General features: G+C 31.6%; 3 protein-coding genes across 4 annotated transcripts; 2 read left to right on the top strand and 1 right to left on the bottom strand.

Moving 5' to 3' along the window:
• Positions 1 to 2,081: 2,081 nt before the first annotated feature.
• LOC146918661 (uncharacterized) lies at positions 2,082 to 5,232 on the bottom strand. Of its 2 annotated transcripts, none has more exons than XM_085720281.1 (4): positions 4,737 to 5,232; positions 4,488 to 4,662; positions 2,740 to 3,446; positions 2,082 to 2,656 (listed from the first exon to the last, which is right to left on the bottom strand). In XM_085720281.1, exons 3-4 carry the CDS (start codon positions 3,078 to 3,080, stop codon positions 2,380 to 2,382), a joined length of 618 nt encoding a protein of 205 aa, XP_085576407.1. In that variant the 5' UTR covers positions 3,081 to 3,446; positions 4,488 to 4,662; positions 4,737 to 5,232; the 3' UTR covers positions 2,082 to 2,379. The 2 variants fall into 2 exon arrangements, with proteins under 2 accessions (XP_085576407.1, XP_085576406.1); XM_085720280.1 differs by having other exon boundaries at positions 2,740 to 3,080.
• An 8,407-nt stretch (positions 5,233 to 13,639) lies between these two features.
• Positions 13,640 to 16,299, top strand: LOC146918660 (large ribosomal subunit protein eL31). Its single transcript, XM_085720279.1, has 3 exons — positions 13,640 to 13,669; positions 13,808 to 13,920; positions 15,830 to 16,299. The coding sequence occupies exons 2-3, from the start codon at positions 13,835 to 13,837 to the stop codon at positions 16,107 to 16,109; spliced, it is 366 nt and encodes a 121-aa protein (XP_085576405.1). The 5' UTR covers positions 13,640 to 13,669; positions 13,808 to 13,834; the 3' UTR covers positions 16,110 to 16,299.
• Positions 16,300 to 17,482: 1,183 nt separating this feature from the next.
• On the top strand, positions 17,483 to 18,807 carry LOC146918659 (F-box/kelch-repeat protein At3g23880-like). The gene has a single exon (XM_085720278.1). The coding sequence runs from the start codon at positions 17,589 to 17,591 to the stop codon at positions 18,804 to 18,806; it is 1,218 nt and encodes a 405-aa protein (XP_085576404.1). The 5' UTR covers positions 17,483 to 17,588; the 3' UTR covers position 18,807.
• Positions 18,808 to 23,034: the final 4,227 nt, after the last annotated feature.

Raw genomic sequence — 23,034 nt, 5'->3', positions numbered from 1 at the left:
GATACATGGCTAGCAACCTTTTCTTAAAATTAGGAAATTTGCTGTACAAAATAGAACAAAGAACAAGTTACTTAATCAAATGGTCTACTTAGAGGGAGAGGTGTTTGACTTTGACTAGGACGATTCTTTTTACATTTCTTTTGAAGTATGACCAAGAAACACAAAATGTGTATGCAAGAAATGTGTGGCTTTTGTGTTGGCTATTGAGAAAGTCACAACTCACATTTAAGTGAAAGCTACAAGAGAGTAGCTTTTATCCAAACAATGATGGTGGCATTTAGCCTGCACAAGCAAAAGAGTTGTGCACATGCACAAGGGAAGAAATTATGGACAGCTGGCGGTAAAAAAGTGCTTTTTTACCTGCTGGAATATTTTAATGAAACATATTATATTATAACCTATTCCATTTATTGTTTCTGCTGCTCACACCCCCTAAAAAACCAACACTTATTAGCAATTACTTGTATACCCCCTAAAATTGAAATATGGAGAGTAGTAATTTCTTCCCCTGCTCTCTCTCAATTACTACATTTCTTCCCCTGCTCTCTCTCTCTCAGTTACTACATTTCTTCCCCAATAACCACCAACAATACCGTTAATTTAAGCACTATAATTCCAATTCCAATTAAACTAAACTAATTTGCTATATTAGAAAAAGTTGTTGCTTCCTCAAAATTGCTATATTAGAAAAAGTTGTTGCTTCCTCAAAATCAAAAGTAGAGGAATAAAAATCCAGAAAATCAAAGTTGTTTCCTCCATGTTTTTTCTCTGGGCGAAAATTTAAGACAGAACAGTGGTGAAAGGAAGGCTGGTGGTTGCAGAACGGCGGCGCGCGGCGGACGAGAGTCGTGGAAGCGGATGAGAGGCCGATGGTTACAGAGTAAAATTGAACATTAACGTTCTAAATGTGTTCTGAAAGTAGTAAAATACTAACATCACTTATCAAAAAGACAAAATCCATTACAGCTACAAAAATTAAGGATTATAGACTTAACAAAAATTAGAATCCTTTGGTTCATGGTTCTACAATTAAAATTATTTTACGAGTATTTAAAATCTTCTAAACCAAATGGAGAGAGTAGATGGTTGGAATTTTTTTCACAGAAGATTTTAACCATATTTGTTTTTGCAAGAACCTTAAAAAAATTAACTGTGATTGGCTTGTGGAATTTCAAAATATGTATGTGCTTTCTCTTTGTCATTCAAATCCGATAAATCCGATTAAAACTACATAAAAATCGTTGAATTTCACTGTGTGTTGAGCGAGATCCGGTCGGGTCAGAACATGGGTCGAACAACCCGTTTTAAACTCGCGGGCGAAGAAGATGAGTAATAAAAATTGGCAAAAATAAAATAAAATTGGACTAACCAAGATTTGAACCAGCGGCCCATGACTTATTACACAATTGAATATCACCTATCAAGCATGCACTTATAAATCTCAAGGATTTTAATTTTATTTAATTGTTGTTACCAGTTTTGAATAATAGACAATTAATCAATGATTTAATTCATTTTATATGGGTTAACACAAGCCTACCATTTTATTATTTAATTGACACAAGCCTAAATAAAATTTATATTGACACAGATTTAATTTTTGTATGTGTCCAATTTTTTTGATTTGTAGTTGTGTCCAATTAAAATTTTCTCTTCAATGTAATTAATTTAACCGTAACCTAACCAGACTAAGGACGAAATACGAACTCGATTTTCGACGATCCGAAATTTTGTTATAAATCAATCGCACAAACTATCCAATAATCAGAACGATTTTGTTTCCTACCGTTTATCATCTGGAGATGTTTTCTGAAAAACAAAACAGATCAATCAATGTTAATTGAAATTAAAATGCTTAAGAAGCCTAAACAATGATATAACTCTAGTTTGCCTTTGTAATATGAGTCAGTGTACAATTTGATTTCAAGCGACTCAATTTTTTGCATAAAAATGAATACTTTAAGTATCAATTCTTTTTTTTTTTTTTGAAATAAAGTATCAATTCTTAAATAATGAAAGAAGTGAAAGGTTTTGGTTGCTCAAATTAAATAAGTATGAAACAAAAATGAAAAGATACACACTGTCAGTAAAAAATATAGTAAATGAAAGGACTTAAATCACATAAAGTGACAATAGTTTCATGTAGAATGTCTTAAAAATGACACTCTTTATGATTTTATAACAGCAGAACGTAGTTGAGCTCTGCCTCTTATTTTGCTTGAAACTAACATGATAGCAGTTTACAACTTTGCTTCAGAAAAATTATTCACTCAGGTATTCGAAGCCAAAGCAGTAACGAACAATGATTCATATTCTGTACTCAATCATTAACATAATAGTTTTATATGTCAAACAATTAAACTTAAATTCAATTACTTGCTATTCTCTTAGAAATCTAAAATGTTGGAATCGACCCCCCAGTGTGGAGTGGAGCATCAGAAGATTTTCTGCTTTCGCTGTTAATTTATGCCTTCCTTTTCCATTCATTCTCACTCCATTTTTCATCCAATTTCGTACACATTTCAATAGGAATCCAACTACCATCCCGGTTTTTTTTTCTTCAGCCTTTAGTTCTCCATACTTTGTCCAACATCCAGTAAACTTTCGCTGGATAATTTTTATTATCGCACGTGTAGGCGCAATAGCAGGGTTAAACCTATAAAAACAATATTGAAGAAATTATAAGATACGAGTATGATATATTTTAAAATTAAAGGACAAGAGGTAATAAAAGCTTACGTGTTCTCTTGTCCTGGACGAATCCAAATACGGTCATCAAGAGGGTCCTCAATGTTTGGAGATGAATCCATATCATTTGATGATACATGTGGATCAGCATCAGATGCATTAGTTGATGGTGTTTGAGAAATAGGTGGGCTAGGAGTAGAGTGGGGAAGTTGTGTATTTGTTGTTGTATGAGATGTGGAAGGATTTGATGCTTGCCCAACAATGGAGTGTGATGGAGTAGTGGCAGCCATACCTCTCACAGATGAAAGTGTAGTACCCCTAACTCTCCTACCTCTACTGATACCTCTACTAGTACCTCTTCCTACACCCGTCGGAGTATCATTTCCTGCCATCTATATGTACATATAAAAAAACATATTTGATTAAAATTGGAATGACAATGTATCACTTTGTTTACCTTATCCACATCTTGTTATATAAACTAGGTTTTTAAACTACAATTGTGGTCGTACAACAATATTTGATATCTAGAATTGTAGTTAGATATAGTTGATGCAAATGCAATGGTGGATTTGATGTAGTTGTTGAGATCTTGAAAAGCATCAAGTTGTAGCCACAATTATGGTTCTGGTTCTTGTGGAAAGCAACTTGAAAATCATGATACTAAAATAATGAACATAACTCTTTATGTCATGCTCTGTTCCTTGCTACTTTATGTCCCGAATTCTATCTAGTTAGCATGGTCTTACTAGTTGTGCCTGAGAAGTAGTTGAGCAGATAATATAACATATGTTTCAGCTATAGTCTATTTTGCACTAAATCATTAAAAAAGGGTCATTAAAATGTTTACAAGTACAGTTACATTATTTTTTTCAAACAATTTTGAAGGGTTGAAAGGTGGTTTTGATAGAAGCAAAGCAACTCCATATAACATTTGGTTTGAGTGGATGAAATTCAAACATAGGTCATTTTACTTCAAATATGCTCGTAACCAAATCAAATCTACAAGCCACATTTAAACCATATTCATAAAGGAAATCATAAGCAAAGATACATCTAAAATAGCACAGCAACTGAGCATGTAAAATAGCACAGCAACAGAGCATGTAAACAAGAGTAAGCAAAAACTAACATCCTAGTTCAGTGGCCCTAATGTGAGTGTGAGGCTCCCTGTCAATTATGCTAAACTATAATTTTAGAGTGAGTCATCTCAGGTGACACCATTATTTTTTGAAACTCTAAAGTGTAACTTTTGTAAAAACACACAGTGATTCAGTCAAAATCACGGATAAGCAAGTATAAATTTTGTACTTTTACATAAACTATGTTGTAGATACACAAATAAGATGAATACCAATACATGTGTTTACAAACAAAATCAACCAACTATAATCATTAGATGCACACCATACTAAAATATTTAATTTATCACTTGCTAGGCTTGCCAATAATAACTGCAAACAACTTTATAAAGAGTAGGCTTCTTTCAAAAATAAGATATGTGAGACCAAATACAAATTTGACGATTTCTTCAAATTAAATTGCCTAGATCATGTACAGCACCCTGCTCTAAATTGTATCAACACCATATCACATAACAGCAAAATTCGAACCCAAAATCCAAGTGTCACTTCAAGTAAGGTCATGATGAAAATAACAGTTAATATATAAATTAAAACAACATCAGAAATACAAGTATCACCAACATCAACTTCACTAAAGAGAAAAACTATAAAAAAAAAAAACTATTAAAAATAAAATAAATAATAAATAAATTCTGAGATTGAGAGAGAGGTTACCGTGAGTTTGAGATTCACTGAAGATTTGATAAAGGATTTTGGGAGAAGGAAGAAGATTCGATTTTGGGAGTGAGATTCAGTGAAGATCTGTGCTGTGAGAGCATGAGAACAGTAAATTAGGGTTCAAATTCAGCTTCAGATTTTGGGAGAAATTCAGCTTCAAATTCAGAAGAATCTACAAATTAAACACATAAATTAGTAAAGAATGAGAAGAAATTTCAATTAACAAAGAAGAAATCTGAAACTGACCGATTCCAACTGAGAAGAGATTGCGATTCCAAATGAGAAGGAAATAGCAATTCCAACTGAGAAGATGAGACAGGTTGAGAGAGCGATTCAGGGACTGAGAAGGAAAGATCGATTCAGGAACTGAGAATGAAAGAGCTATCCAGTGAAGCTTGCGATTCCGAGAGACTGTGAAGTTTTGAAGATGAGAAGCTTGGGACTGAGTATTGAAGATGAGAAGGTGGGGGAAGGAGGCGTTGGAGGTGAAATTGAAGGTGGGGTGGTGAATGGATTTAGGGTTTAGATAGTGTTAAAGTGAAAAGAGAATAAAGTAAAACAAAATTTGTGAATCTAAGAGAGGGAAAAGTTAAGAGGGAAATGAAAAGTGAAAAGCCAAAAATGAGCGCTCAAATGCTATTCTCTTTGTTAGAGCGAAATTATTAATTCTGAAATTTTTGGGAAGAGGAAAACGAAAATATGAAAATTATAAGGGGGAATGTTGGAGCCATGTTAGAGTGCTGAAATCATATTTTGGAGTTTTCTCTTTTGTTTTAAATTTAATTTAATTTTAAAAAATTAAATAAATTTGATATGTTAGAGACAAAAACGTGAGAAGGGAAAAAATAAGGAGGGAGATAAAACTTGAATGTTTTGGGAGAAGAGGGAAAGTGAAATAATTCCACCAAAAAAAATTGGTTAAAATGGAATTGAGTTTTTTAATTATTTTGAGCGAAAATTCAATTCATTATCTTAGAGCATCCACATCCATGACACAATATGAGTGATATAAATTGACTCTACCTAATATATTATATTACTTCACACTTCTTAATTATTGAAACCACTCAACTGAATTTTCTAAATATACATACCACTCATCCAAAACTTTCAAATAGGCCTCACTAATTTTATAATATATTCTACATTAATAATTATCAGCTTTTTAAAATATTCAATTGAATTATTCTCTCATAATATACATATCACTCATCCAAAACTTTCAAATAGGCCTCATTAATTTTATAATATATTCTACATTAATAATTATCAGCTTTTTAAAATATTCAATTGAATTATTCTCTCATAATATACATATCACTCATCCAAAACTTTCAAATAGGCCTCATTAATTTTATAATATATTCTACATTAATAATTGTCAGCTTTTCAAATTATTCAATTGAATTATTCTCTCATATATTTAGAAAAATGACGAATTTGAAAAGGAAGATCTAATAAAATCCAATCCAATAAGAAGGAATAAAATTGTGAATAGAAAAATGATGACTTTAAAAAGGAAGATCAAATAAAGTCCAACCCTAATATAAGGAAATAAAGTCCAACCCTAATAGAAGGAACAAGATTGTGAAATTTAAAAAAAATGATGAATTTAAAAAAGAAGATTAAATAAAGTCTAACTCTAACTCCATATCTATCCCTTCAAGATTTTCATCTTAAAATATAGGCTAAATTGCATTTTCGGTCCCTTAACTATTTAGGCAGTATCACCCTAATGATAAGATTCTTAGACCTAAACTACTTCCAAGATGTCATAATGACTAGTGAAACTCACAACTCTTACCCTAACTAAAAGAATCTTGTAGTCAAAGTACTTAGACGAATGTTCAATGACTAATCAAATTTTTCACCGACTAATCAAGCTTATAACAATCACCTTAATGACAAGATTCTTCGACCTAAACTACTTCCAAGATAAAATAACGACCAGTCAAACTCACAACTCTTACCCTAACTGGAAGAATCTTGGAGTCAAAGTATTTGGATGAACGTTCAATGATTAATCAAAATATTGTTATAGACTAACCAAGCTTACAACTCCAACCCTAATGAAAACTATAACCCTAATGACAAGATTCTTCGACCTAAACTACTTCCAAGATTTCAAAACGACTGATCAAATTCACAACTCTTACCCTAACTGAAAGAATCTTGAAGTCAAAGTACTTGGATGAATGTTCAATGACTAATCAAATTCTTGTTATCAACTAACCAAGCTTACAACTGCAACCCTAATGAAAACTATAACCCTAATTACAAGACTCTTTGAACTAAACTACTTCCAAGATTTCAAAACGACAATACTTCGACCTAAACTTCTTGGAAGACTGCTAATAGTTAGATGAAGAGGTCGCAACGACTAATCAAACCCACATAACTTACCCTAACAACAATAATCTTATACGGAAAGCACTTGGATAAATTTTAACTGATTAATCAAGATATTCACTACGTGGGCTGTATTTAATTATTTTTTTCATTATTATTATAAAACAAATTTATAAATTCAATATAGATAACAAATTACATTTTATTTTTTAAACACATTGAAATGAAAATAACATAATAATACATTAATTAAATAAACTCTAACCCTAATGACAATATTCTTCACCTAAACTACTTTCAAAACTTCAGAACAACTGATGAAACTCACAACTCTTACCCTAACTAAAAGAATCTCGGAGTCAAAGTACTTCGATGAACGTTCATTGACTAACAAAATCCATGTTATCGACTAACCAAGCTTATAACTCTAACCCCAACGACAACTATAACCCTAATGATAAGATTCTTTCAGCTAAACTACTTCTAAGATTTAAGAACGACTGATGAAACTCACAACTCTTACCCTAACTGCAGGAATCTTGGAGTCAAAGTACTTGGATGAACGTTTAATGACTAATCATTATCGACTAACCAAGCTTACAACTCTCACCCTAATGACAACTCTAACCGTAATGACAAGATTCTTTGACCTAAACTACTACAAAGACTTCTTAACGAATAATGAAACTCAAAATTCTTACCCTAACTGAAAGAATCTTGGTGTCAAAGTACTTGGATGAACGTTCGCTGACTAATCAAACTCATTTTATCGACTAATCAACCTTACAACTCTCACCCTAATGGCTAGTTTCTTAGACCTAAACTATTACAAAGAGTTCAAAACGATTGATCAAACCCACGACTCTTACCCTAACTGAAAGAATCTTGGAGTGAAGGTACTTGGATCAACGTTCAATGACTAATCAAACTCTTTACCGACTAATCAGGCTTGTAACTCTCACCCTAATGACAATTTTCTTAGACCTACACATCTACAAAGATTTCAGAACGATTGATCAAACTCAAAACTCTTACACTAACTAAAAGAATCTTGCAGCGAAAGTACTTGAATAACTGTTCAATGATTAATCAAGATATTTACCGACTAATCAAGCTTGTAACTCTCACAGTAATGACAATTCACTTTTACCTAAACTACTTCATCGATGTCCAAACGACTGATCAAACTCGCAACTCTTACCCTAACAAGTAGAATAATATACGATAAGTATTTCGATGAATGTTTAATGTCTAATCAAACTATTCACTAACTTATCTTGCCTACAACTTTAACCCTAACGACAATAGTGTTCGAATTAAACTACTTGGAAGACTACTAATAGTTAGATCAATTGATCACAACGACTAATCAAACCCACAACTCTTACCCTAACAACAAAATCTTATACGGAAAGTACTTGGATAAATGTTAATTGATTAATCAAGATATTCACTACGTGATTTGTATTTTATTTATTTTATCGTTATTATTAAAAAACTAATTTATAAATTCAATATAGATAACAAATTACAACTATTTTTTAAACACATTGAAATGAAAATAACATAATACTACTTTAATTAAATAAACTCAAGAATAAAAATATAAAAAAAATTCTTAAAAATACAAAAACTCAAACTTGCTAATGAGTAAATGTTTTGCTTATTTTTTATGTCCATTTACCTTGACCCATTCAACAATAATGTACACACTTTGGTCACCAAAATAACCAAAACTTGACATTTTTTTATTTATTCAATAATTAATCTATGTGGTCATAAATATACATCACATACACTATTTATTAAATAAACCTAACATGTTATATTTTGCTTACAATAGCGACTAAACTGTCTATTTATTACCAAATTTATTCATATTCTAAATTTTCGAAGAAAATAAAAAAGCCAATTACTAAATTTCTGTCCAATTATCGAAATTTTCGAAAAAAAATTCTAATTACAATTTTTTTATCCAATTAGTAAATATTCTAAATTTTCAGAAAAAAATCCAATTCTCTAAATTTTCTTAATTTACTTCAACAACTTACACTAAATTTTTATTCTTTTTCGATTTAATGTATCTTTAATTTATAATTATTACTTATTGTGTATTTAATTTATAAATATGATTTAGTATATTTAATTTATATCATGATTTACGGAAAGGGAATTCATTTGGTATATTTAATTTATATTATTCTAAATTTTTATTCTTATAAAAACTACAATAAAACAAAAAAATTGAATAAATAAACAACAAAAGAATTAAATTAAAGAAAAGAATTTACGGAATGGGCCTCATTTTTTAATACAACACAAGCATCAGGTGGGACCCACGTGTACTGTTCCAACAAAGCATCAGCAGGTCACCCATATCTTTATCTCTCCAGATCTCAACCGTCGGCATTAAAATAATAATATATAAACGGTCCAGATTTGATTTGGGCCCACCATTTGCACAAATTTGTGTTGTGCACAACTCTTTTGCTTGTGCATTGTAAATCCCACCATGATTTAAGGAATTTCAATGAAAAACAAAATGTCAAATTTTTCTACTTGTCATCATTTGTAAGTTCAAATTTTATAAGGATAATAAAGAAGTGATGTGAAACGTTTAATAGTTAACCATCATTTTCTACTTAATCATTCTATTTAAGCATAGGGTTAATATTGATAATAATTGTTAAAAAAAAAGGACCAATCTTAAGTGTTTTCCGAATATGTGTGTTGTTTATGTTGTTCACTAATTACGACGCCACATGAATTAAGTTTTTCATATAAGTTTTTTTTTTTAAACAACCAAATGTTAGTATTCTTAATTTTTTCTTTTTTATGTATGATGTAGATCGAACTCTCAACCTTCTTATTACTCTATTTTTTTAACTCTTTCACATTTGCCACTAAGTCATCTTTATTCACAATTTTAAACAATCAAAGTTCTCATCGGTGTTTCGAATTGGATTATTTGATTGGGGTATTAGTGGATGGATTATTTTGGATGAGAAGACTTTGAGGAGTAACTTTATACTTTGGTAAATATTTGAGATTTTAAAAAAATTGAGAGAATTTTTTTTTTTTAGAGAATAACATAATATATGAACTAAAAAAAACATTATAGATGATGTATAACATTTCAACAAAACAAAATATTTTATAGTTTTTACATATGGAAAAGAAAAATAAATCATTTGCTCTCCTCCTCTCCAAAATTCTCCTGCCAAACACTCCCTTAAAATGTTGGGATACCTTACCATTTATCTCAATATACTCTCATGTCCAATCCTGTCGTAAGAAGAGACCAATGATTGCTCATATCCCATCCTAAAATGAGTTTTGACAGATTTGAGTATATAAGAGTAGAGATAAAGAATAACAAAAAAGATTAAAGACCAAACGTAGGCCCTCGTAATTTGAACGATGACTAAGGGTGCTACAATTTCATTCCATAGAAGAAAAACTTGGGGAGTTATAATCAAATGTCATTGTAAAATATTTTTTACACTAATTGTGCATATTCATTGCACTCAATTGATAATGTGTTCAATTTTCATTTACCGTTAGTGTAAAAAGTTTTATATTGTCTTCACGTCACAACCAATCTTGCATGTGACTATAGAAATAGTTATGATAATGTTTAAACCTAAACATAACTATCATGTTAGCCAAAATAAGCAAACGAGCGATTACACTACAAGAAATATGCTGATTTGCCAAGGATTTTGACAGGGGCATGAAACCCCTGGCAAATTTCCCAGGGCCTAAGCCAAGGAGAACCCCTGGCAAATTTGACAGGGGTGAGCCCGTCACAAATTGCCATGACCCCTGGCTCTAAACAACCTTGAAATTTGAAATCAAAAGCGCTGACCATGCCTCAGCTTTTTAGGAAAAAATACAGGGAAAATACCAGGGATTGGCCCTCACAAATGGCTTGCAGCAGGGAATCTCTGATTTTTGCAGTTACTTGTCTTGTCAACTGCACAAAAGTTGCCTGCCAGCTGACAACACAGGGGTAGGCCGTTGTATATCTCCTGGTATTTTTTGTTCCTTTATATTTGCAGTCCGGTTTCATTTATCAGTGTTAGAGACTTACACAAAAATTATTCCTCCATTTTCTCCACACACTCTACTATTCAACATCAATAAATTTCTCTAATTTGGTAAAAATCTCTTCACTTATTATATTTTTGTGTTCTGATTTTTTGCTAGTTATTAACATAAATATTTTCATGCATTTTCATGCATCAGTGTCTAAGTTTATTTGCCTCCTCCTGTGGTTCTTTGCTAAGCTTGGTTTTTGGATTTGTTCTTCATCAAGCTTCAACAGGTTAGTGATTTTTCTATTTCTAAATACTATTGATATAGATGAAATTTTGGAATTTAATAGCAGTTTGAAATATATGATGTTATAATTTTTCATGATCTGTTTTAATTTTGTGCAAATATATTTCAATTTTTTTATAATAAAACTGTTAAAGAAAATAATATTAGGATAAAATATTAAAAACTAGATGAAAAAATTGTACAATAAAACTGTTAATTTTTTCTTCAAAATTTAAATAAATAAATGTTATATAAAATGATATATATATATATATATATATATATATATATATATATATATATATGTTGATGATGTTTGATGTTATTATTTACATGATATTTCAAATTATTTATGAAATATATGCATGTTGTTGAATATTCAATTTTTTATGGAATATATGCATGTTTTTTATTTGTGTGACAAAATGGATTAGATGCATGTTGTTGAATATATGCTTTTTAGGTAGATTTGATCATATACTACTTAAAACAGTTGTAATTAAAACAGTTTAATTATTTACTAAGTAAAACAGTTTTTTTACTAATTAATAAATTGTTTACGTAGGTAGAAAACAGTTTATTTACTAATTAAAACAATATTTTTAAGTAGAAAACTGTTTACATATATACTAATTAAAATATTTTTGTAAAACTTTTTTTTTAATATATGGAAATTTGTTTTTAAAATTTCTGTAGTAAAAAATATGATATATTTGACTATTTGTTAAACTAAATCTGTTTTGAAAAAAATTAAAATTTTGGTTTTTAAATAAAAATACTTCATAAAAAAATGATATACTAAAAATTTTTATTGTTGAAAAACAGTTTGTAAAAATTATTTGAAAAAATTGATTTTTTTAATTAATTTAAATATATTTTATTAATTAAAATTATTTTTAAAACATTTAATTATTTATTAAAAAACCGGTTTAATAAATAAAACATTTTAAAAAATAATAATCTACCATTTCTCAGGGGTTAAACCCCTCGCATAGCCCCTGGTATAAATCTGAACTGATTTGACCTTCCATCAGATCAACAGTCAGTCAGTGCATTCTGTACAGTTTCAGAAAAAAGTGAGGGAATATGTCAGGGGTTAAGACAAGGAAAAAGCCAGGACATATGCCAGGGGTTTAGCCCCTCGTTTTTTTCCCAGGGGTGCAACCCCTCGCAAAGGGTTAGCGACGAGCGCTTTTGTGAGTGCTTGTGCCCCTGGGAAATTCCCTCACAAACGTCCAGTTTGCCAGGGATTCTGCCCTTTTGCCAGGGATTTTGCCCCAGGCAAAATGTAATGTTTCTTGTAGTGTTAAAGGTTAGATGAGTTTCTCCCGCTAAAAGAAGATTAGGCAAATGTTATGTTAACCGAAAGAGAGATATATGGCTTTTTCTTGAGTCTATTGACTAGTAGGTGAGTTTTGAATGTATCAGATTAAGTTTAAACATAATAGAACTGGACAATGAGTCACAACCACGCTCATTGTTTATAGCGCCACTAATTGCAATGAGTGATGGGTAAGGAGACACCTTTTAAGAAGGACCTACGCACTATGGACCTTGCCATCATATTATGCCGCAAAGTGGTAGGTTGACAACTGATCATGGGACATCATGAACTCCTCGACAGGGGAAAACAAACTTCCTACTTGCATAAATAGTCGAGCGAGGATAGACATCCTAGACATTATATGCAATGAAGGTCTGCCCAGTAGGAATAGTTTTTCCTATAAATACCTACTTTGTACAATATATTAAAAACACAACCAATCAAATATAAATTATTTGTATCCCTTTATCATTGTGCATTTATCTTTATCTACATGCATTTCTTGGTTTAGTAGCAAAAATTCAAAAATAACCACACTTAATACTATATTGGAGTATTTAAGAAATCCACAATTAAAAAACGAAATACCTTCTCCAACGTTAATTATTTTGAATAAAGAAAATTACAGTTGAGAACATCAATCGATACCTCAGTTAATCTCTAGCTCCATCAACAAATAAAAATCAATCATTATTAATAATTGTTTTAATGATTCCATTTTTAATAATCTAATGATTCTGATTAGTTGACAATGTAAGAATTACGTGGATATGAATAAAATCCTATTACTCAATTTGAGGCATAAAACCGTAAAACATTTTTCTTTAAATGAAAAAAAATCTTTTAATGAGAGTTTCTTATCCCATCCTACAAGCTTCTTACACACCTACAATATTTCGGATAATATAATTATAAATGTATAAAAACATGTTAAACACATCCTATAACGTCCAACAACCTTCCAGATTATATAATCCGAAGAAGCCGTTGTCGAGGGTGAGAAAAGAAATAAACTTTTTGTTATGCCTTGTATGAGTAGAGTGGGCTTATACTCAACCCATTATAATTTGATTGGGCCCAAATCCTTATTACCCAAACCCGCAAAAAATTAGGGTTTCTTTATATTTCATTCTCCTCTCTCATTTTTTGCTTCACTGCCGAAAACCTTGCACACACTCTTAAGGTAAAACCTAGTTCCCAATTTTCCTCTAAAATCGAAAATTTCTTTCAATTGAAGTGTTTAATTCACGCATCAACGCATCATAATCATAAATTTCGCAGCTTTTGATTAAAAAAATTGAATTTTTCGGTTTTTTTTTAGGGTTTAGGTTAATCTCAGAAGCTGAAAATGGTGGAGAAGGGTGCAGCAGGTAGAAAAGAAGAGGTGGTTACACGGGAGTATACCATCAATCTCCACAAGCGTCTCCATGGATGGTAATTTCAATCTTTCGATTATTTGCTTCTCATGATTCAACTCTGTTTTTCATTGCAAATATTGATTCATCATTTTTGTTGTTAATTTCATGATTTAACTGCTAATCAGTAATTTTCTCACTTGCCCATGATTTTAATTTTAATTAAAGTTCAATTTCTATAGATCTAGACCCTGTATGGATAAATAACTTAGTTTGCAGCTTATATTGTAAAGTTAAATTGTTCTTATAAGCGCTTAGTTGTAAGCTATTTTTATGACGAGATAAAAATAAAGGTTAATTGTTTTTTGTTAGTTATAAGCTATTTTTATAAGCTAAGGGCCTGTTTAGATTGGCTTATTTTTGAGCTTATGAATGCTAATAAGTAAGCTTTTATGTTAATTTAATAAGCTATACACTGTGTTTATTAGATAATTTTGGAGAGTTTATGAAAAATAGTTGAAAACAACTTGTGCAATAGATGCTCAAATAAGCTTGTTATTCAGTAATTTTCTCACCTTCCCCCATAATTGTTGTGTTACATAAGCGTTTCAAATTTGTTGATCTAGGATCTGTTTGGATAAATAGGCTAATTTGCAGTGTTTACTGTAAGTACTTATCATGATAAATGCTACTTTTGTTAAACTATGTTAGATAACATATGAAAAGAAGCTGATAACACGTAATAACATGTCACGAGTAATTTTGACTTTTGTGATTCAGTTTTCTGTGTTTACATTGGAAATTACAACTTATCAGTAATTTTCTCACTTTCCTGTAATATTGTTTTAGTTGGCATTTCAATTTTGTAGATCTACTAGGGTGTTAGGATCGGTTTGGATCGACTTATTTATGCTTATCTATTTGCATAAGCTCCTGTTGGACTGTTTGGGAGACCTTATTGAAACAGTTGATGACATTTTCATAACCTGTATTCAGCTTATTTTCATAATCTCTCCATGATGTTTTTTTAAAACAGCTTATAACTACTAATCAGTTATTTTCTCACTTTTCCATAATCATCAATTTCATCACTTTAATTGTTAATTTCATGATCTAACTACATTAGGCCCTGTTTTGATTAACAGTTTAATTTGCCGCTTATAATATTATAAGTGCTTAGTTATAAGCTATTTTTATAACAAAAGATAAAATAAATTTAAATTGTTTTTTATAAGCGACTCTTGGAGAGCTTATGGAAATAAGCTGAAACAACTTATGCACAAAGTCATAAGCTGTTTTAATAAGCTCTTACAGTCATTCCAATGTTATGCCATTAGAGAATCTCAAATAAGCTATTTCAAAAGGCTCTAAGTATTTATGCTGTTCATTTGATGTTAATGAGTAAATTATTATAGTTTGTGAACAATGTCATTAGCTGTTTGTGTATGTTATCTGCGAGAACTTATAAAATAGCTGAAAGCAGCTTATGAACAATGCCATAAGCTGTTTTTGAATTCATATATGTTTTTCCAAACAGCCAGCAACTTAAGAACAATGACAAAATTTATGTGAGTAAATAAGCTCAAATAAGCCTATCCAAACAAACCCTAAATATGTATGCTGTTCATTTGGTGAGTAAATTAATAGTTTGTGGTTTTAATATGAATTGAGTTGAGTTGGAATGCATCTGAATCGCACTGTTTTGTGTGTTGTGGACTCTCAGTTTTTTAGTCATATTGATTTTTGACTTGTTTCTTTTTTACTGTGTATCTTATTATTCATGATTTGAAAAATCGGTATGCCAATTCACAATATGAATATCAATATAAGCTCTGTTTCGTTGCTTTGAGATCAAGTTATTTTTTGTAGATGATTCATGCTATGTGTAATTGCATAATTGGATCTGTTTATAGTTTCTGTAATTGTATAACTAGATCTCTTGCTAATTTCTGTTTATGTTTGGGATTTTTTTGTATGTAAAAAAACAGCACCTTCAAGAAGAAGGCACCAAAAGCTATCAAGGAGATCAGAAAATTTGCTCAAAAAGCCATGGGCACTAACGATGTTAGAGTTGATGTCAAGCTGAACAAGGCTATCTGGAGCCAGGGAATCAGAAGTGTACCAAGGAGGATCAGGGTACGCATTGCTCGCAAGAGGAATGACGACGAAGATGCCAAGGAAGAGTTATACTCCCTTGTCACTGTCGTTGAAATTCCTAAAGAAGAGTTAAAAGGATTGGGCACCAAGGTCATTGATGATGAAGATTGATCTATCATATATCTGTTTTGAATTGAAGCCCAGAGAAACATATATCTAGTTTTTTGCTTTCTTGAATTGAGTCTTGTCTTTAGATTGTTAAACTAGTAAATTTTGTTGGGACTTGGGGTGGTTTTATCTATCACCTGTTTTTGTGTTTCCATTAACATGGTTGGTAAAAGAATTATTCATTTTGGCCTCATTTTGTCTAATCTTCTGCATTGTTTGTGTTTGTTAATTTGAATTTAATTGTTATAGTAAAAAAACATAAAATAATTCACTTGGTGGTAAACACCAATGCACTGTAAAACTCTATGTTGGATTAGAAAGTGACACAAATGGCAGCATATTTGTTTGCTTCAACTTAACAACATTCACAACTCTTTAGTTCTAATCATGATGAATAACAGGTTTGATATTATGATCTCTCCTCCATCTGGGAAAGTGTATCTGTTGTTCTTGAACTCATCATCAGAAGCACAATTTCTTTTCATTTGATTGCTTAATAATAGCTTCTTTCTCATTAACAAAAAAAAAAAAGTGATTAATGTTTTTGCCTTCTAAATTTTGCAACTTCAAAACACCTCTCACAAACTTCACCAAATGCTCCTACAAAGCAAGGTGTATATAACTTTTTTCTATGCCTGTTGCTTGTGCAACTTAATATTTTACTAGGTTTTTGTAAGCTCTCTAATATATTAATACACACGCTTTCCATTTCATTATACCACCTAATATAATTGTTTGGATATGTACTTGGTTGGTATACTTTATTTCAATTGAGCTTCTTGCAGTATAAAACTTGTTAAGGACAACCCCAATCACTAGTGTAGGGCATGCTTCCATACCTGCATAGAAAATTTGCATTCAGTAAATAGAAGTTCATATCCTTGGTGCTCAATAACAAAAAATGTATACTTGATCAAAAGCTCAAAAATGTATACCAGATGTAGTTATGTATTCAACTGGCTGCTAGTGTTGCATAAATTTCGTGTTATATCCTATTGTCTCATATTTAATTTGTACTTTAATTTTAATTTTTTTAAGAAAGACTAAGCAAACAAAAAAAAAAAAAATTAAGCATTCATGATATAGAAACAACAAAGTCTTTTACCACGTAAAATTTACTCCCTTCATCCCAAATTGTACGTCACTTTAAGAAGAAAAAAATTGTTCCAGGTTATATGTGACTTTACAACATCAATTAAACATTAATGTTAATTTTTTTTATTATATCCTTAACTATTTTATTATTTTCTCTTATTTCAATTCTTTAATTTATTTATTTCATATCATTTATTAAAAACAATTTTGTAAAACAACTCATAATATATGTTTTCCAAATAAAATCAAATTATATTTATAAGACCATCTACGATGGTAGGTGTTTCATCTATTCACTCTTTCCCTTCGCCACATAGTACTCACACCACACCACCGCCACCGCCTTCACCACCAGTCATCACGCCATCACGCCTCCAAATCAAATCGATGCATAAATCTACGATGAATCCGTCACTGGCGGTCCTCTCCGAGGATCTCATCGCTGAGGTACTTTCGTATCTTCCAGTGAAATCTCTTGTCCGATTCAGGTGTGTGAATAAGTCATGGAAAACCCTAATTTCCGATCCCATTTTTGTGAAATTAAACCTCCAAAAATCACAATCACAGAACTCTTCACTATTCACACTAACCATGAATCATGGAAACCGTATCCCAGGAAATGATGAAGAATTTGAGGAGGAATTCAGCGTAGTTAGATACCCTATCAATCGTATGTTCGAAAACCCTTCCTTCACAATTGTTCACAATCCTAATTATAATCATCTTATCAACAAAGAGTCTCTAACACACTCTTGTCTAGTTGGTTCATGTAATGGATTGATTCTTTTGTCGGGTTTGTCTCAACAAGAAGAGTACTGGTTCCGTATTTGGAACCCAGCCACCGGGACTGCATCTGAAAAAATTGGGTGTTTTCGCCATTCTGACATTTTCCTCTTTGCCATTGGATGTGATGATTCAACTTCAACCGAAACTTATAAAGTGGTGGCGTACTGTACTGAAGAGACAACATCAGAGGTGAGAGTTCTCAATTTGGGTGATGATGTTTGGAGAAATATTGACACTTTTCATGTTCTTCCTTATTTTGGCAAACTTCGTTCCAACGCTGTGAATTTGAGTGGCACTCTGAACTGGTTGGCTATTCACAACAAGACTGTTGGACAATTTACTATTGTTTCTCTTGATTTGGGGACGGAGACATACAATCAATACATGGTGCCTTGTGGTGTTGATGAAATGTTGCATAACTCGCCAACTATTGGTGTGCTGGGAGGCTGCCTCTGTTTTTCTTATTCGCACAAGGAAACTGATCTTGTCATATCTCAAATGAAGAAATTCGGGGTTGAAGATTCTTGGACTCAGTTACTTAAAATTAGTTACAATGATCTTCTAATAGATTATGACCACTTTAGTGACTTTGACAGACAGTATTTTCAATTGGTACCATTATTTCTTTCTGACGATGGTGATTCACTGATACTTAAGAACAATCTAGAATCCCAAACAATTCTTTATAATAGGAGAGATAATAGAGCAAAGCGAACAAATTTTTTTGCAAGTACAACTACTGCCGATGGTAGAACTGCTGGTTATGCATTCTGGTACTTTGCCAAAGATTATGTTGAAAGCTTAGTTCCAATATTTTGAATTTATGTTCATCTGTATATATTTTTTATAGTAATCAAATGTGTGAATATTCTATTTATTTTTATTTTGGCAGTTACACCATCATGAGGGGTCCAGGGTTTTTCTTCCTATCGTGGAAAATGTCTTTTCGAGATTTCAAGGTTTTTATATATCAACCTCTCTTTAAGAAAGAAAGAAATGGGCTAAGGAGAGGGTTTATGGTAGTGAAGTGTAATTTCACTGATTGGTACCATTACCAACAACATCAGATGAGAGGAGACAACTAGACTATGATATACATACATACCATCTCAACATTTAAGTTTTGTATAGTAGATTTTTTTTATTCAAGGTCTTTAGGATATTACCTTTTATATACACATAGGATTTCAGATCACCATGGAAGATGCTTTAGGATTTCGCTGCATAATTTCGTATTTGCAGTTATGCTTCTCCCCATAAAGGCAGGGAGCCTGAAATTGAAGATTCAGTTTAATATGAAAAGAAAATCCTAATATCTTGCTAGTTTTTTGATAAGTTAAACTTTAAAGCCATGGAATTATTCAACATAGCATGTGGACACTGGATGAACTTTTGATTGTTATTTGCTATCATTCTTGGTTCTTCTTTTGATACATCATTCTAGGTTTTCTTTTGTTGATTTCTTCTGCAATCATGTTGCCTTAGCATTTCTGTTATCGGTTCTGCCGATTGGAAGTAGCTTTTGTACATCATTGTCCTTTGTTTTTTAGCATCAACAGTTTTGTATCGGATGTGCTGCTAGTGGCAGGATCAATTGTATTGGTATTGCTCTTAGTTGGTTGTCGTGGTATATATAGATAATAGATTGGCTTGCTTTTAGACTTCTGTATTTGTTCGCTTTATCATAGCCTTTACACTCCTTGCGACCCTCTTAAGAAATTTACCTTTTTTGACTCAACTAAATGTTTGAGAACATAAATTCTATGCAAGCTTTTTGAGATGGAGCTTTATAGTTTAAGTAGATGGAATTGCACTACTGGCCTTGTTTATTAAACAATAATGGTTTTGAAAAATAAAATAAAAGAATCTTGTAATAATGACTTAGAAGTTAACTTCTGCATTTCCATTTTGTCTCTCATCTAACTTTTTCCTAAGCATCAATAAACTAACGCTTACTTTTTTTATTATTGAAAAACCAATAACTTTGTTTGATTGAGAAGCTCATATAGGTTAGAAGTTAATTAAACTAGACCATGATAAATGAGGTTTTGATTTCTTACCTACCTTGAAAGTTGAAAGTGGTGCTACTCTACGTTGATAGGAAATAGTTTTTCTTCATAACCAGCAGTCTAGCACTAGCACAACAAATTAACGTGGACAAACTTTTTTTTTCCCCAGGTTTATGAAGAAAAAATTTGAGGAATCATATTTCCAGAATACTGCTTCGGATAGCGTAAACATAGTCTTTAAGATCTATAGGACTACTGCTCTTGATCATAAGGTTGTGAAGAAGGCATTCAAGCTTTGTTGACGAGACTGAGACGGAGGAATCTCTCTGAGGCTGGCTTGTTATAACCAATGAGTGGACCATATATGTTATATAAGAGGGATAAAATATTTTTACAATGGAAGAGGCGAGATCAGATTTTGGGTACTAGAAGTAAGGTATACTAAACATTAAATCGATTTGTTGATTTTATTTCATGTATAAATCTTGTTGGACTGAGTCGATGGAGAAAGGTCTTTCTATATAGTGATCTCCACATTCATCTTTAAAGGGAAAATTTGTTGCTATGAAGTTTCAAGATTTGATATCATGATTTGTGATTATGTTTTTATAGATTGAAAACCAGCAATGATGTGAAGTATTTCATATTTATTTGTGATTATTAGTAGTAAATTAGTAATGCTACTTTGCACATGAGTGTGCTCTTATTTGGTAAATTTACATTTCTCGTGAATTAGAGATAATCTTCTTCGAGAAGCATGTTCACCACCACATTGTGGACATTGGATTAATTCGTAAACATTTAAAAGCCAAACATTCAAAGCAGGACATGATTGAATAGTTTTTTTATTTTTTTTTTATAACTATTCTCTATATATTTGATTGTATTAATTTCAATGTATTTAGAATTGGGAAAACAACAAATATGTTGATAACTTTTTAATGTAATAGTCTAATAGAAGTAGATGCTAAAGAGCAACAATATCGGTAATGGAGGGTGTTTGGTGACAATGGTAGAGTCAAGAGTGTAAGAGTGCATGTTTGGATCCATAGTCAGTTGAAATAATCAAGGTGAGCTATAGTGGTTTTACAAATACTACACTTTAAGCTTCAACTTCAGTAAAATCACAATAAACATGCATATAATGTAATAGAAGAAGTAGATGGCTTCGAGGAGGAATAGTGATGGTGGAGGGTGCTAGATTATTATGTATAAAGCAACAATAACAACAATGATATATGATATTTTTGAAACGTGAAAGTTGCATACAAACTGTGATGTTTAGTCAGAATGACTTGCGAAAAACGACTTCTAGTTGCGTACAAATCCAATGAGAATGAGACGTGAACAAACCTGATGAGAGTGAAACCTGAACGTTTGATTTTTCGTGTTACCTGTGGCTGTGTTATGCTTATAGAGTTTGGTTTGAAAAATGACAAGGCTAGGTAGCAATCATACAAGATCATATGAAAGAAACATGGTCTTCCTACCTAAACTTTTGACGAGCAAGATAACCTCTGGAGATAAAAAATTGGAAATAATTTTTCTCAATGACTTTAAAATCTAAATAGGTAAATTTGTTTTTAAAATTTATGGCGGATGAGGTTATTAGTATGGGAGGAGGAACAATTGGAGGAGTGTAGTGTTTTGTTGTCTAACATTTTTTTGCAAGAAGGAGTGGAGGATAATTGAGATTGGAATTTAGATCTGGGTAAAGTTTACAAAGTAAGTAGAGTTTATCATATGTTGTCTTTTGTGGAGCAGGTTGAAGGTCCGGACATATATGGCATTGCTTGGAACAAAGCGACTCTTTTGAAGGTCTCTTTATTTGTTTGGCGGCTGTTACGAAACCACATACCAATGAAAGATGATTCACTTCTGCATGGTATTATACCATCTAATGTTATTCTTTGTTTGAGTGGTTGTGAGAATGAGGAAAACATTGATCATCGTTTGCGGGTTGTGTGTTTTATGGTATCATCTGGTCTGTCATTTACCATTGGTTAAATATTCATTCCGCATACAGGATCCATATATATGGTCATCTAATTCAATTTGGAAGCTTAGGAGGTGGTTATAGAAAAAAATTCGGCCTTCAATTTACTTGATTTGGATGACCGGTGTTTGGGTCATTTAGAAAGAAAGGAATCTTCGTATTTTTCACCAAAAAGAGTTGTTGTTGTTGTTACAACAAATACTCAATGAAGTAAAAAAAAAAAAACTTCTTTCTTTCTAATGGTTGAAATCTAATCACAACAATTTATGTTTTAATTTTCATTACCAGTGGACAAATCCACTTTAGTGTTCGAATCATGTTTTTTTTGAAGACATAAAAATGGAATATATTAACATCGGTAGTGAACCACCTAAGTACAAGATGTACTAAAGTGTCACCCCTGGAAACAGTCAGTCATACAATGAGGAGACAAAAGCAAAGGTCAATCGATACTCAAACATAATAAAGGGTCCGACCACCATCTTTGAGATACGTACATAAAAGTGGCCTTATTAGCTTTAAGCCACCAAAAGGAGTGAAATTTAACTTTTTCTACTAGCTGTTCAATGTTGGTTTGGATATTATTATGAAGTCTGTTGTTACGTTCATTCCAAACCAACCAGGCACAAAGTTTACCCATATAAGTTGAAGAAAGGATTGACGAGCATTCGAGTGAACTGTAGAGTGAGTAAACTGAATGAAATGGTCATCAATATTAAAGGGGTCAACACCTGACATTCCGATCCACGACCTACTATGATGCCACAATATACTGATCCAAGACCTGATATGATGCCACAATGTACCGAAAGTGGCACAATGAATAAGTGTTCGAATCATGTTACCTAACTAGTGTGCTAGTTTTATAACCTAACAAGTGTTTGTCCGTGCATTCCTTATGCAGATTGAGACCACCTCTTAATTTAATATATTTTATAAAAAAAAATTGTTTTCAAATTTGTAAGTATAGTTGGTTCATATTTTTTTGAATTTGCAAAACTTACAATCAAAATATTTCATTTGTAAACTTTTATTAATAGAC

Source organism: Medicago sativa, chromosome 6 (assembly GCF_051527215.1).
Source record: "Medicago sativa cultivar Bolivia chromosome 6, Bolivia_mono, whole genome shotgun sequence".
Classification (NCBI taxonomy): Eukaryota; Viridiplantae; Streptophyta; class Magnoliopsida; order Fabales; family Fabaceae; genus Medicago; species Medicago sativa.
Note: the sequence above shows the minus strand (reverse complement) of the source record. Positions and strands in the feature narration are given on the sequence as shown.

Bases quoted from the DNA above. Each gene is read 5' to 3' on its own strand.
- LOC146918661 (XM_085720281.1), bottom strand. From the start codon at position 3,080: ATGGCAGGAAATGATACTCCGACGGGTGTAGGAAGAGGTACTAGTAGA. The intron at 2,657-2,739 runs GTAAGCTTTTAT...TTGTTTTTATAG, and splicing joins CGTCCAGGACAAGAGAACAC to GTTTAACCCTGCTATTGCGC.
- LOC146918660 (XM_085720279.1), top strand. From the start codon at position 13,835: ATGGTGGAGAAGGGTGCAGCAGGTAGAAAAGAAGAGGTGGTTACACGG. The intron at 13,921-15,829 runs GTAATTTCAATC...GTAAAAAAACAG, and splicing joins CACAAGCGTCTCCATGGATG to CACCTTCAAGAAGAAGGCAC.
- LOC146918659 (XM_085720278.1), top strand. From the start codon at position 17,589: ATGCATAAATCTACGATGAATCCGTCACTGGCGGTCCTCTCCGAGGAT.